The sequence below is a fragment of the Mastigoproctus giganteus genome, chromosome 11 (assembly GCF_048544385.1).
Source record: "Mastigoproctus giganteus isolate SK-2022 chromosome 11, ASM4854438v1, whole genome shotgun sequence".
In the NCBI taxonomy this organism is placed as follows: Eukaryota; Metazoa; Arthropoda; class Arachnida; order Uropygi; family Thelyphonidae; genus Mastigoproctus; species Mastigoproctus giganteus.
In genome coordinates this window covers 60,315,290-60,331,933 of record NC_143585.1, presented here as the reverse complement: position 1 = coordinate 60,331,933, position 16,644 = coordinate 60,315,290, and the positions used below count along the sequence as shown (strand labels likewise).

The following is a 16,644-nucleotide window of genomic DNA, read 5'->3' as shown; positions in this document are numbered from 1 at the left end:
TATAATAATTTCTTATATTTCAAGTTTCCTTCTTCACTTGTCAGTTCCCCAACTAAGGACAACTGTCAGTTCTTTCTTTCATAACAGTTTCTGACAGAAAACTTTAAACTAATTACATGAGTATTCAGAATAAAAAGTAATTTATTTAAAAGAATAATGCTTCCAGAACTTATAAGTTCCTTGATCACAGCAAAGGTAACTCTTGGTTATCTGCATGTAGTAGTAGTAGTAGTAGTGGTGGCATGTGATGCAAGAAAGCAAATGTATGAGCTTATGCAGCATCAGCCAAAAAAAAAAAAAAAAAAAAATCACACCATTCCCTCCAAATGCCTGTCCAGTTCCTCCTTAAATTTATTCAAGCTATCAACTTCCACAACGACAGATGGAAGTTTGTTCCAGCAATTAACCACCCGCTGGCTAAACGCAAATTTCCGCACATCTATTCTACATCTGTCTTTTTTTAATTTGAATTTATGCCCCCTTATGTTCGTAATCTGAACAAGTGGAAGGATCCCATCAGAATTCAGCGTGCTCAATCCATTCAAGGCCTTATATACCTCAATCAGATCACCGTGCAGGTGCCTAGTCTCCGGCCACTGCAATTTGCAGAACTTAAGCCTCTCTTGGTAAGAGGATCCCTTCATTCCCCTCACCAATCTTGTTGCCCTTCTCTGTACCCCGCTCAAGTAAATCTACATCCTTCCTAAAATGAGGTCTCCAGACCTGTACGCAGTACTCAAGGCGTGGCCTGACCATTGCCTTATACAGAGGGATAATCACCTCCTTTTCCCTGCTAGCAAAATTCCTATATATCATTGACAAAACCCCATGACCTGCCCTGGCAGCCTGTCTGCATTGCTCAGAGAACTTCATATCTGACTGCACAATTACTGTCAGGTCTTTTTCATTTTCTACCACCTTAGGTGTAGTACCACACAGTTGTTACGTTTCTCTGGGGTTATTTCTACCCATATGCAGTACTTTGCATTTGTCAAGGTTAAACTTCATTTGCCACTTCTTAGCCCATCTGCCCAAATTATCTAGATCCTGTTGCAGTAGCAGACTGCCATTACTGTCATTAACAACCCTGCCAACCTTTGTATCATCTGCAAACTTCGACATTAAGCCTGATATACCTTCATCAATATCACTGATAAATATACAAAACAACAGTGGACCTAACACCGAACCCTGTGGGACTCCACTAATAACATTAGTCCAAGAAGAGCAGCACCCATTGATTACCACCCTCTGTCTTCTAGCACTTAACCATCCTTTTATCCATTGTAGCAACTTACCCTTAATACCATTCTGCTCCAATTTGTACAATAGTCTTCCATGCGCAACAGTGTCAAAAGCTTTCCTGAAATCCAAATATATGATATCAAAATTGTTTTTTGCATCCAGTTCCTTTGTAACCACATCATAATATCCTATCAAATTTGTCAGACAAGACTTTCCCATAACAAACCCATGCTGTGTCTGAATTATTGCTGCAGTCTTGTCTAGATGATCCTGCAATGCATCTTTAACCAGCGACTCCATTATTTTACCCGGAACAGAAGTTAAACTAACTGATCTGTAATTACTCGTGTCACCCTTCGATCCCCCTTTGTGAATTGGGGATACATTTGCACATCTCCAGTCCGTGGGAACCTCCCCTGAGTCCAAGGATGCTCTCATAATTATGGCTAAGGGTTTGCTTAGTTGCCTTGCTGCCTCCTTTAATATAATTGGATAGATCCCATCCACCCCAGGTGCTTTTCTTACGTTTAACTTCAATTTCTCTTCCACTTTGCTCTCAGTTATTACAAGATCATTAAGCACCCTGCTACAATTTGATAACCTTCTGCCATTTTCAAACCTTAATAATTCCTCACGTGTGAATGTAGATGCAAAGTACTCATTCAGTTTGTTTGCTATCTGAGCAGGATCATCAACAGTCGAACCATCGATGTCAAGTGGACCAATCAGATTCATCCCCTTCCTTTTAGAGTTTATATAAGTAAAGAAATCCTTGCTGTTTTTCTTAGCATCTTTTGCCAAGGATTTCTCGTAATCTGCCTTCACCTGGCGAACCTCCTTTGTGACCAGATTACAGATTAATTTATATCTGCCATAGGCTTCTGAGTCGCTTGATAATTTATATGCATCCCATGCATTTTTCTTGTCTGTTACAAGTCTCATTAATTCATTTGACAACCATTTAGGCCTAAACCTTGAACAATATTTCTTAATAGGTATGAAACTTTTAGTAGCTTCCACGATTAATTCCTCGAATGCTTCCCACTTAGAATTTACTGTTGGTAACATCGTCAGTTGATCCCACTATACAGAATTTAAAAACTGTCGGAGACCACTGTACTCGCCTTTACGGAAGCAAAAACCCTTTCCTTTACCCCTGATGGTAATTAAATCTTTAAGTAAATTCCACGTCAGTACACTGTGATCACTGCCACCTAGTGGTTCTTTAATCTGCAAATTCCTAATACATGAATGATCACTGCTGATAACCAGATCAAGAGTATTACTTTCTCTGGTTGCCTCTTGAACGTGCTGCTGCAGAAAACAATCATCCAATAAATCCACAAAAGTCTGACTAGTGTGTGAGTGCCCAACTCACAAGTTCCAGTCAATATCTGGGAAGTTAAAATCCTCCATTATAAGACATTCCGATTTACTAGCCCACTCTATTTCTCTGTACAATTGTTCACTGTACTCATTCGAGTCATTAGGCCTATAACACACTCCTACTCTAATTTTTGCTTTTGCAGTGCTTATGTCACACCAAACTGACTCAACAGTGCACTGTTCATCTATATCAACTGGATGCACTTCTTTTGATTTTATATTTTTCTTTATTAACAGCATAACACCTCCTCCCTTCCTATCCTGTCTATCCTTTCTGTACACATTTTACTCCCCAAATTCCAGTTTGGCATTCCTTATATCTGGGTGACACCACGTCTCTGATATCCCAACAATATCCGCCTTTGATGTCTTGACCAACACTTCAAATTCATCAAATTTATTTACTATACTTCTAGCATTGGTATACATGCAAGTATACATGCACCTATTCCTATTCCCAGCCACTCTAACACATCCCATATACCCACCTGTTTCACAATGACTGACATCCGTCCCTGAAACCCCCAGCACCCCTCGCTCCAGGTCGCTACTTATTCTAATAGAAGTTGTGCAAGAATCACCTTCACCTCTGCCTACGGCTACTGTTAAACTATTAGTCCTTGTATTCCCCCAAGCTATCAGTTTTCCAACCCACCTAACACTGCCTCGATAGCATCAGCAAATATTCTTGCACCCTTTCTATTTAAGTGTATCCCGTCCCTGTAGAAGCAATCTCTCCTGTTAACAAGTACAGTCCAGGCTGAAAAAAATTCTACCCCTTGAGCCTTGCACAATCTTTCCAGGGCCGAATTGATTGACAAGGCTCTCATGATATACTCCCTCCTATCGTGTCTGGGCAGAATTGCAGACACTTTCAAATTCAACACTACTTCACGGCTTTTTTTCAACAGTGACCTGTACTTGTTAACTAATTCTGCCGGTCTCCTACTCTTAATATCATTAGTGCCAACGTGTACAACTATATCACCTTTTGTGCCCTTAAAAGATGATATCTGCTCAACAACGTCATCAACCTTTGCCCCTGGCAGACATACCCTGGTCCTGTTCCACCTATCTTTTTTACAAAGCATGTTCCCCGTTTCCCTGACAATAGAGTCACCAACAACTACTAGTTCCTTTGGGACCAGCGCAATCTGCCTCGGGGGTTGCCGCTGTGTTGCGTGATGACTAAGTGCAAGCTCTGGCGTTGATGTGGGCAGCTGAGAGCCTGATGGGCCACCCAATTTAGATCTTTCGAGGGCATCCACCCTGTCCTTCAAACTCGCATATAGGCCCATAACAACGCTGAGTTGTCGCCTGATTTCCTTACACTCCTTACATCGCGCACACACAAAGATATCCCCCATGGCAATATCATGTTCTGTTCCAGATAGTTCGGCTATCATTTCACAAGTTGCACATTTTTTTAGGCTGTGATGCGTTGGAGAATCGCCCCCCCCCCCGCAGTTCTTCCCCGAGTCACAGCACTCCTGCCACTTTGTGCCCATTGCTTTGCTGCTCTAGTTTGGGGCATGATATTTTAAATTAATAAGATCGATAAATTAAATTAAATTAAATATCAATACTACGCTATCTAATAGAAACAGTGAAGCGTATTACTGTTTCTATAATTATACGTTAGAGCTACCTAACTACCTCAATTAAAAATTTGAATTCCCTATCACTATATACAAAAACAATGCCTGCAATATTCGAATGAAATAACGGTTTTATAAAGTATTACGTATATCTACCAAAACTGTTTATACAAATTAAAATAAAAATAACCAGCGTAATTAGAACTATAAGACTACATATTAAGTACAATATAAAATAACAATTACGTAAATAAAAAGCAAAAACTTATCGTTTTTTTCGGAGCCTGTAACTTGCAGCTGTATTTTCTAAAGAGAGTCAGCGCCCTCTCAACGAGCCAATTAAGAATGAAGTTAAGCCAATCAAGTTAAAAAATATGTTTTTGAATAAATTAGTTTTATTGTGGTGTACTTTTGTGGTATAATTTAAAGTCAGTTCCCCATGGAAATAACCTAGTGTAGCATGTTTTAAAAAATAAGCATGACATCTCTTTCAAGGTTTCTGGTAGATTCAAACACTGAAATTGACAGAATTGATACTATATAATATCTATTACTTATCTATTTCTTTATTTCAATAATGGGAAGCTCTGGAAATCTTTTCACATTTTCAAATTTGAAAACATTGCACTTCCAGTTGATGAAATTTGTTCTAACACAGCATTTATACAAACATGATTGTTCAGCAGAAACTTGTACGCCGTGTAGCTACATGCAGCAAAGAGATACTTTCTTACTAGATAGAAGGGTAGCCAATGACTAGATCAGAATCATCCTTCCCATTTAATCCTCTATGGTAATCAACTTATAGCAATAAAAAATAACATTTTTTAATGACATTCCTGCCTCTTCTTTCCCTCTGTGTAATTTCACTAATAGTGCCTACTATTTTTGTTTTTCCATATTCATTTTTTTTATTTTATTTTTTTTATTATCTCACTATCAAGAAATATATTTCTGAACAATGCACCTCATGATGATCATAACTCAGGAAAATTGTGTTCTATGATAAACAATAAGAAGAGGCATTTGGGTTATATGACACCACTTTCATTTTGAAATGCTACATCTATTTTAAAAATAAAAAAAGTTAAATTCAAAGTTCACATTTTTAAACATTATTGATAAAGCAATTCCTAGACATATTTAAACAGCATAAATACAACAATATTTTACAGTAGCATCTTTGGAGGTAAGATGTGAATTTAACAAGCATTTTCTAATGCCAAATCTTTAGACTAATTTATATTTCCATATGTTTAGGAGATAAGATGTAAATTTAACAAGTATTTTCTAGTGCCAAGTCTAAAGACTAGAAAATACTTGTTAAATTTATATTTCCATGTTTATTATACTATTTCCTTGCTAATATTTACTAAACTGGCATCTGTTTAAATCCACTATGAAAAAATGGCTTTTTCATAATATCAGTTGGACTTCACTTATCAGATAAGGCAAAAAATATTTTTTCCAATAAAGTCATAATGTTAATTTAATTATCACGATTTAAATATTCATAAATCTACTTACCACCCAACCAATGGTCTCCAAAAAACAACGGTTAAAAAAACGACAATCCCAGTGAGCATTACTTGACGATGCATATTTCTTCCAGTCATAATGGTTATCCCCTTTATCACCAAGCTTGACTTCACATAACTTCTTTTCTTTAGTTCTAGATGATAAAGAGATATCAATTAGCGATTATGGCACTGAGGACTGTAAATGTAATGTTAGAATATTACATTTATATTCTTATTTATATTCAGATGCTTGGTCAATGATAAGGCCATCACTATCTTTGTCCCTCACCCATCATCTCTCTCTCTCTCTCTCTCTCTCTCTCTCTCTCTCTCTCTCTCTCTTTGCATTTTTGGTATTTTAGCATTAGCACTTGCAAGAAAGCAAGCTTATACAGCATCATACAAAAAAAAATCACATGTGTACCCTGTACGCACAAAAGATGTTTTATGTGTAAACATCATTGACGACACCTACTAAATTATTCCTTTTTATATTTATACTAATATAAATATTCTTATTTATATTCAAATGCTTCGTCAATGATTAAGCATCTCTTTTTTTTTTTTTTTTTTTTTTTATGAAAACCCCACACACGAGAGGTATTAGGACCTATAGTACTTAGAACCATGCTTGGGTTGGAGGTTGAGAAGACAAAAGAAGATATTTGTTGACATCAGACTTGAACTTCTGTAGACTGTAATTTTCAGGAAATATGTATGAAGGAAGGTTGTTCCAGAAAACGGCAGTTGAATGAATAAACAAGGAAGATGAAAAGTTGGTTCTGTGAGTTTGAAGTTGGACAATAAATGGATGTTGGCCGGTGGCGGCACGTGTTAGGACTGTTTTGAAAGAGAGAGCGGGAATTATAGAAGCCAATTCAGAAGAACAGTCCCCATGGACGTATCTGTACAAAAGGCATGCAGCAGAAACAGTACATCTATGACACAGTGAGTGGAGAGACTTTGTTAGAGATAAGTCATTAATTAACCTAACTGCCTTCTTCTGAATGTAATCTAGAAGCCTGAGAGAGGTTTTGGGGGCACAGCCCCATATGTGGGAACAATATTCCATGGTAGGGCGAATTTGTGATTTGTACAGAGTGAATAGCTTTTTGGAAGAAAAGTAAAGCTAAGAGTGAAAGAGGAAACCAAGTTTTTTAGATGCAGAGGAAGCAATATTTGTAATGTGCTTGTGCCAAAAGAGATTAGAAGTCAGGGTAATCCCCAAAAGAGATATATCATCTTGCCTAGAAATCGGAGTGTCATCGAAGATAAGCATAGGAGCAGAAGAATCTTTTTTGGGAGATAAAAGACAAGGCTTTAGAAGGATTGAAATAAACCAAACTGTCTTTGCTCCACTGGAGATCGGCATTTAAGGAATTGGTAGTGGATATTCAAGAAGTTGAAGCTGATTCAGCAGGGCAAGGTTTCTCAAAATGGAAAGTGAAATGCAATGTGCTATCATCGGCAAAACTATGGATAGGATTTCCAGTCAATGGAAGAAGGTCATTAATATACAAGAGGAAAAGAGTGGGGGAAAGAACCGAACCTTGGGGACACCGGCATTAGTGGAGAAGTTAGAAGACAAAGAGCTGTCTACAATCACCCTCAGTGAGCGATCAGAGAGAAAACTGGATAACCAATTACTAAAAACAGTTGGCAAACCATAAGATGGAAGCTTGTTTAGAAGACCTTTATGACAAACACGATTGAAAGCCTTTGAGATGTCAAGAGCAACTGCTTGTGTTTCACCAAACTTTTTCATTTAATTTGTTATCCATAAATGGGTAACATAAGCCAGAATATCACCAGTGGATTGACACTGATGGAATCCATACTAGCGATCGTTGATCAGACAGAAGGTTTCTAGGTAGTTTAAGAGTTGGCGGTTAATTGATTTCTCCATTGCTTTAGAAAGGGTAGAAGTAATTGCAATGGGACAATAATTCGATGGGAGGGATTTGTCACCCTTTTTAGGAACTGGCTGGATATGAGCAAATTTCCAAGCAGGAGGAAAAACACCTTTGGAATAAGAAAATGAAAAAAGGTGACAAAGAACAGGAGTGAGTTCAGGAGCACAGGTTCTGAGAACAAGTGGAGAAATACCATCAGAACCTGGAGCTTTCTTAGCATTAAGATTCATCAAAATCTTTCTGACACCCTTTTGACGGAAGACCACATCCAGCATTGAATGGAGTGTGTTGGGAATGGTGGGAGGTGTTTTACCAAGATCATTAATACATGACTTGGAAGAAAAATAGGATGCTAGCATGTCAGCTTTATCCTTGGCTGAAGTGACAACAGAACCATCTGGTTTTGACAGAGGTAGGAACAGAGGCGTGCGCGTGTGTGTGTGTGTGTGTGTGTGTGTGTGTGTGTGTGTGTGTGTGTGTGTGTGTGTGTGTGTGTGTGTGTGTGTACTGGCTCAGGGTGGTTCCCAGGCAAATGCCCATCTCCACCTAAATCAATTAAAACAGAAAATCTGTAAAGTGGACCTGATAAATAAAAAGATAGCTAAGAAATAAGAAGACAAAACATATTTTTGAAAAGAGAAGTAAAGTAAAAAAAAAAAAAAGAGAGAGACGGGAGAAAAGTTGCGGCCAATAGCTTTAACAAGTGAGCAGAATGTTTGGCTACCATTAGGGCAAGAAGCAAATTTTCTACTCTTAGCCTGTTCAAAATTTTGGGAGAAAAAGATCAAGCGTTTTGGTTCTATGGTTAGGACTGTCTGGTATTCTTGTAGGTAAATGAACAATGTGTACAAGGCCATTAGTAAATGCAAAAGCCTCAGCATCTTGACCAGCTATGTCAGTGTGACTAGAAAACTGAAGCCAGCTGGAGTTGTAAACATTAAAATCACAAAGGAAAATTACCTCACTGTTAGGAAAGTTGGACTGGAGAAAGTCAAGTTGCAAAGAGAGGAAGTCGAAGGGCTCCAAGCGATTAGTGGAGTTGGGAGAACGGTAGAGATAACAGATGAATTTGACACAATGAGGTAGAGAGATTTTAAGCCAGAGAAGATCAAAAAGAGGAAAAGAGGAGATTCCAAATTATCAAGAGTCTGACAGGGAATATCGGAATGGACATATGCATAAGTACCACCTTTGAGGGCAAAATAAATCATACAGTGAATAATTTGGGCAACTGAGATGAGCAGTAGTTAAATCAACCGATAACTGAGATTCTGTCAGAAAAAAGTACATGGGGTTTGGCAGACTGAAAGTGGAAATGTATGTCATTGAGATTAGAACTGAGACCACGTATATTTGTGAAAAGAACTAGGAAATGTTTGGGAGGTTTAGATCTTTTCACAGATAAGCTAACCCTATTAGTTTGATAATTCATGGTATATTCAACAGTAATAAAAAGGGGGGTACATGCTGTATGAAGTAATGAAATTTTTGGATATGGCATACACATGGTAAGAATATACCTAGATCCATAACATAACATGGCCTCGACAATGCCCCCCTATTAGTTTGATAATTCATGGTATATTCAACAGTAATAAAAAGGGGGGTACATGCTGTATGAAGTAATGAAATTTTTGGATATGGCATACACATGGTAAGAATATACCTAGATCCTTGACATAACATGGCCCCGACAATGCCCCCCCCGCATACACACTAATGTAATTTATGCTCATGCCCGCTACTCACTCTACCGAATCAATGTTAGTGATAAATAGGATACATACCTGCTGCTTACTCTATCAAATCAAAGTTTGAAGATGTTAGGCCAATTGCCTAATTACCTACTTGATTGTAGCCATTTGTTGAATAGTATGATTCCAACAATACAAGAATTTGCATTGTTACAATCATGTTAAATCAGACAAGACTTCAGTTATACCTCGGACACAGCATGATTTTTTTAAGGGGAAGTCTTGTCTGACCAATTTGATTGGATACTATGATGTGGTCCCAAAGGAACTGGATGCAAAGAATAATTTTTATATCACATTTTTGGATCTTAGAAAGGCTTTTGATACAGTTGCACATGAAAGACTACTGCACAAATTGGAGCAGTGTGGCATTGGAGGCAAATTGCTGCTATGCATAAAGGGATGGTTGAGTGGGAGAAGAGAGAGTGGTAATCAATGGACACTGCTCTTCGTGTTATTAGTTGAGTCCCTCAGGATTCAGTGCATTTATAAATGATATTGATGAGGGTATATCAGGCTTAATATCCAAGTTTGCAGATGATACGAAGGTTAGCAGGGTTGTTAAGGACATTAATGACAGTATGCTGCTGCAACAGGATCTAGAAAAGTTGAGCAGAGGGCTGAGAGGTGGCAAATGAAGTTTAACATTGACAAATGTAAAGTACTACATATGAGAAGCAGTAACTCCAAAGTGACGTATCAACTCTGTGATACTACACTGACAGTGGTAGAGAATGAAAAGGACCTGGGGGTGATTGTGCAGGTAGATATGAATTTTTCTGAGCAGTGTAGACGGTCTGCAAGAGTAGCTTATGGTGTTTTGTCAATGATATACAGGAATTTTTCTAGCAGGGATAAGGAGGTGATTAATTCACTTGTATAAGGCAATGGTCAGGCCATACCTTGAGTACTGTATACAGGTCTGGAGGCCTCATGTTAAGAAGGATGTAGAGCTGTTGGAACGAGTACAGAGAAGGGAAACAAGAATAGTGAATGGAATGAAGGGTTGCTCTTACGAAGAAAGGCTTAATTTTTGCAGATTACAGTGTTTGGAGAACTAGGCCCCTGCGAGGTGATCTGATTGAGTGTATAAAGCCTTGAATGGTTTTTGAGCATGCTCAATGCTGATAGGATTCTTCCTCTTGCTCAGAATAATCACCTGAGAGGGCATAAATTCAAATTGAGGAAAGACAGTTGTAGGATAGATGTGCAGAAGTTTGTCTTTAGCGTAGTTGATTAGTGGAAGACTTCCACCTTTTGTTGTAGAAGTTGATAGCCTAAATAAATTTAAGGCTGAGCTGGACAGGTATTTGGAATGAATGGAGGGGTGAAATGGGAGCGGTTTTTTTTGGCTGATGCTGCATAAGCTTGCTTTCTTGCATCATATGCCTCTACTAATGCTACTCTGTCATGCTTTTTTATAAATTACACATGCAGTGCTAACAAGATCTGGAAGAAACGACAGTATCCATGTATAATATGCTATCGAAACTATACTCGGCTCGGGATCTCAACAAGCACAAGCGCTAGATGGTAATGCTGCACACTCAATTTTACAATGAGGTAACAGAGATACTGTTAGAGATGAAACATGTCAAGATCTACGATGACAATGAAGAGTTCATACTAAATCATAAATTGTATGAATCGGAATTGGACATTCGCAAAACGACTGAAATATGTAAGACGATGTGGCAAGACAATGATGACGGTGATCCTGACAAAGTATACGGTAATGACCTGCATAACCTTGTAACGCAACTGCAAGAAGATCCCTTTCAAAACTTTTACAATCAACCAAAAAACGAGATTAATGAGGATCTAAAGCTCACCACGCTCAACTGACTCAGCCCAATTGCAAAGAAATGCAAAAACTTGATGACCAACGAAGACTTCTGCAACTTAAAGAGAAAGGCCAATGACAAGCAAAAGATTCTACTCATACATGTAATTTGGAGTCTGTTATCTCCCAATCGCAAACAGATTCAAATATTCTTGACCGGCCCAGCTGGTTGCGGAAAAACATTTATGATTTGCCTCTTGATGGAAATATACAACTGCTTCAGTAATACAGATGGGTACTGTAATGTAATCATCCTGGATGTGCTCAGAGCCAAGATCACAGCCCTCAAGATATCCATTTCTCTGTTTACCAAAAAGTTTCTTCCACAGGTGGCAATGGTTAGCCCAAAGCCACCTAAGTTTTTTTTTTTTTTTTTTGTAGTTGTTGGCGCATAGGCTTCTGTGGCCATAATGCACCTCCCAAGGTTTTTGTAGTACTTTGATCCAAGCCCGAGGCGGGAATCGAACCCGCGACCTTTGGGTTGCCAGGCACTACCTAAGTGGTAATGCCCAAATCATAAATTTTTTCTGCAACCAACTGGTTTATGCCAGCTCTGAGCACATCCAAGGTCACCGCCCATGATCCTTTGCACAATCTCCTCTCCCAACTCCATTCTTTTTACCATTCCCATTATGCTTTATGCTGGTCTTACCATATCATTAATTTTTTTTAATTTTAAATTTTGCTTTACTTTACTTTAAATTTTGCAACATTATCCATTTCTCTGGTTACCAAAATGTTTCTGCCACGGGTGGCAATGGTTAGCCCAAAGCCACCTAAGTGGTATGCCCCGAATCATAAAAGTTTTTCCGCAACCATACTAATATAGCACATCCAATATCTCCTCCCATGATCCTTTGCACATCCAATATCACCTCCCATGATCCTTTGCACGATCTCCTCTCCTAACTCCATTTTTCTTTGTTTTGAAATAGATTATACTACAGTCCGAAATTTAGTAGGTGCCGCTAAAGATGTTTACACATAAAAAAAAATAATAAAAAAAACTCCTATTTCACCCATCAATTCACTCCAAACGTTTGTCCACTTCTTCCTTGAATTTATTTAAGCTATCAACTTCCACAATAGACTGAAGTTTGTTCCAGCAATCAACTACTGGCTGGCCTAAAGGCAAATTTCTGCCCATCTATTCTACAACTGTCTTTCCTCAACTTCAGTTTACGCCCCCTCAGGTTTGTAATCTGAGCAAGAGGAAGAATCCCATCAACAGTGAGCCTTGCTCAATCCATTCAAGGCCATATTCACCTCAATTAGATCACCTCACAGGTGTCTAGTCTCCAGATGCTGCAATTTGCAGAATTGCAGCATCTGGAGACTAGACTTTGTAAGAGCACCCCTTTGTTCCCCTCACCAGTCTTGTTGCCCTTCTCTGTACTAGTTCTAGCAACTGCACATCCCTGCTAAAATGAGGCTTTTAGACCTGTATGCAGTATTCAAGGTGAGGCCTAACCATTACCTCATACAAAGGGATAATCACCTCCTCATCCCTGCTAGCAAAATTCCTATATATCACTGACAAGACCCCCATGACCTGCTCTGGCAGCCTGTCGGCACTGCTCAGAGAACTTCATATCTGACTGCATAATTACCCCCAGGTCTCTTTCATTCTTCACTTCCCTGAGTAAAATACCACACAGTTGGTACATTTTTCTGGGGTTACTGCTACCCATATGCAGTTCTTTGCATTTGTCAATGTTTAAGTTCACTTGCCACTTCTCAGCCCATCTGCCCAACTTTTCTAGATCCTGTTGTTGCACTAGCATACTGTCATTAACAACCTTGCCAAACTTTGTATCATCTGCAAACTTTGACATGAAGCCTGATACACCTTCATCAATATCATTGATAAATATACAAAACCAGTGTCGGCCTTAGCAAATGCAGGGCCCCTTGAAAAATTCAATATCAATCCCTCAATATTTTGAAATAATGAAAAACCTAAACTATTAATAATTGTTTAATTTTTTTATATTCTTACAATTTCTTAACAATTGACCAAAGGAAATTTTTCTTGCCCATTTATCGGCAAAATCTTTGAAGACTTTCTCAAAATTTAAATTCCTTGCTTCGCCTCTTTCAATGGATACGATAGCAAGGCTGTTGAGTCTCTTTTGAAGCGTTGTCGACCTTAGATATGTTTTATCAAATAATTTATTAAATAATTTGTATAATTTAATATTTATTATTTAATTAATTATATTTTAGTTAATTTAATCGGGAAAAGCTTCTTTCCCCAGTCGCTACAGTCACTGGAATCGTTAAAAATATTCTTAGCGACGTCAATAAATTCGGAAATCCAGTGGCTCTTTCGTTAGTTGCGAGAAATTTTTAAATATTTAAAGGATTTTCGAAGCACGATTCTGGAAGAATTGGTTTCAGTGCTTCCATATGGCTGCCAATATTTGCCACTTTCAGACTTGACCAATTTGTTGGCCTCAATGATTTTAGCATTTGAAAGTTTGATTTCTAAACCTGCAGCATGTTTTCTTAACTCATCCTTTGGAAATCTCAGAAATTTACCCAAGAAACCAAAAAGATTATTATGTTTTATTAACTGCTAGAAACATGGCTCTAGAGACTGCAAAGCCTTGTCTACGAGTTTATTAAAGCAGTTTGCCTTATAAGCTTCCTTAGGATTTGTTATAGGTTCATAGCATGAACCTATAACACCATGTGCTTACTATAGGCTAGTAATTGAAGTGCCTCTTTCTTTTTTGTAAACTTGTGCAAAATTCTGGAGATACTTCCAATTCTGTCGAAAGTTCTGTGGCACCAACTAGTCTGCATGGGTAGCACAGTGCTATCATCACCATCCTCCTACACCGGGTGGAAAAGGCCTGGGTTCGAATCCCGTCGATAATGCAAGGGACTTAATAGGCTGTTTTCACTCTGTGGCTGTGTTAGTCAGTCTCAGGCATAGGTAGCAAAGTTTTTTCCCCTAGTAACTGGGGCTTTTCTGTCCAGCAAAACAGGCAAATTGACTAGAGAACACACCCAATTTATAGACACAAATACGAGTTTATGTAATCAGTTACAGGGAATAATAATAATAATAATAATTTTTTTTTTCACTAACTAAGATCTGTTTAAAGCCAGTCTTTCTATACTTTGACATCCAGTGCAGAAGGTTTGAAGAAGAAGAAAGAGCTGTATCAAGATCTGTAGAATCACTTTGCAGTTCTTTATTTACGTGAAACAAAAAATCATGCAAAAATACTAATAAAACAAGAAACTTGTATTCCTTGATCGGGTTAGCTAGTGATTCAGCTTCACTTCTTGCTTGGGCATCTTGTGATGCTATTTCCAAAAGCACATCATCAAAATCACCAACTTGATACCTTAAAGCCTTCACACTGCATTCAACACTCCCACCTTGTTTCACAGAAAGGCATTACAGAAAGACCCTTCATCACATATTTTTGGAAAATTACCATTTCTTTGTTGATGCTGAAAAGAGCACGTACAGATGTTGAAGTCCCAAAAAAGGTCATTGTGTCAGGACAGGTTTTGGCCATATCCTCTAGAACTAGACTGTAACTGTGATAAGCACATGGCGTAAAAAATATCCTTGAATTTTCCTGTAAAAGTCCTGCCTGAACACCTGAAACTTTTCCTTTCATATTAGCTCTATTGTCATAACCTTTGTTTGATATTAGTTATGTCTAATCCTAATACAATATTTCGAATTCCTGTTTCAGCACATTGTACAAATTTTTTCCGGTACTGTTCTTTACATTGATTAATTTTATGAGCTGTTAATACACACCTACTGGCGTATTGGGGAACGTTCCATTGGAGACATATGTAATTGTCAGGGACCTTTTTTCCTGATCAGTGCCAGATTAAGGCACGAGCTAACAGGGCAGTCGCCCAGGGCGTCATTCTTACGGGGGTCCCAAAAAAATATATATTTTATTAGGGCCTCCCGTAATTGATGACATCTACCCATGTGTTTTTTGTGACCAGAGAACACATGCAATTTACAGACATGTGTTCTCTGGTCAATTTGCTGTTGTTGCTAGAAGAAAACCCCAGTTTCTGGGGGGAAAAACCTTCTATCTATGCCTGAGACTGAATAACTCAGCCACAGAGTGAAAAAAGCCCATTAAAGTTCCTCGCCCACATCGACGGGATTTAAACTCAGGCCTTTTCCACTCGGTGTGGGAAAAGGATGGTAGCGATGCCATTGTGTTACCCACTCAGACAAAGAATAGTATTAAAAATAAATAAAATAAAATAAATCTATAGCAATGAGTAACATATATTATTATTACAAACTATACGTTTGACGATCAGCGACATCACGGCCCATTCATAATTTGTGAATGTCCATAATGTAAACTTATGAAAACTGGAATAATAAATTCACTTACATTTAATAATAAAATCACTTATTACAGAATCACTACAAAATTAGCATTGTATTGCACACAAAGCAAATCAATGCATACTTCTCTATTCAGAGGTGCACATTGATTGTTCACTAAGTGTGCAAGAAAAATGTGCAGACAAGAAAAATAACTTTTTGAAATTCATATTATATCTTTCTCTGATCTGTAAATGATCCTTCAACAAATTTTCAATAAAAAAAAAAAAAAAAAATTACTGACACCAGAGTAATAAAATTATAAACTGTTCCGTCAAATTGCAACAGAATGCAAAGAATAGTAAAATAAATAAATAAATCTACAGCAATGAGTAACATATATATTAGTATCACAACTGGACAACATTATGAATCCACAAGTTGTGAACGAAATCTGTAAACTGATGTTAACTGGAATAATAAATTTACTTACATCTTCTGCCTTTCTAACACAAGTTGGGAAAAAAAAAAATGGTGGTAATGAGCAAAATTTTTCATGTTCTGAGAAACTTATAAATGTAGAATCACAGAATGGTACATGATGCTTAATAAGAGCTGCAAACATTCTTTTTCTGCCAATAAAGCAAATGAACATCTGTGATTGGCTGAATTTTTTTTTTTTTTTTGTTTCATTTCCCACTCTCTTTTCTCAAGTTATTCATGCAATTAACTTTGCAACAAATTTTCCCACCACAAACGAAAACAGAACAGATAGAGTACACAAAAAACGGTTATAAAATGTATTATTGCTCGGCCATACAGCGGGAGCCAGACGAAAGTAATTAATTTTCCTACATATATACCCCGCCCTATGTCTGGCCATTACCTCAAGTGGGGTACACACGTGTGAAAATTAATTACTTGATATTTCAAGGGATGTGTAAAAACTGACATTGAGATAATTACCTAGACAATGGCCAAAATTTCCACACCTTTATAAATTATACAGACTTTGCTTTTCACATATTATGAATTTAAAAAAATAATAATAAATAAAT

General features: G+C 37.7%; 1 protein-coding gene across 1 annotated transcript in view; it reads right to left on the bottom strand.

Moving 5' to 3' along the window:
• The window catches only part of LOC150078041 (uncharacterized), a 119,978-nt gene that overhangs the window by 71,970 nt on the left and 31,364 nt on the right, over positions 1–16,644 (bottom strand). The window contains exon 3 of the mRNA XM_090384439.1: positions 5,757–5,901. Coding sequence (XP_090240565.1) covers positions 5,757–5,901 — 145 coding nt within the window. The remainder of the gene's footprint in view (positions 1–5,756; positions 5,902–16,644) is intronic.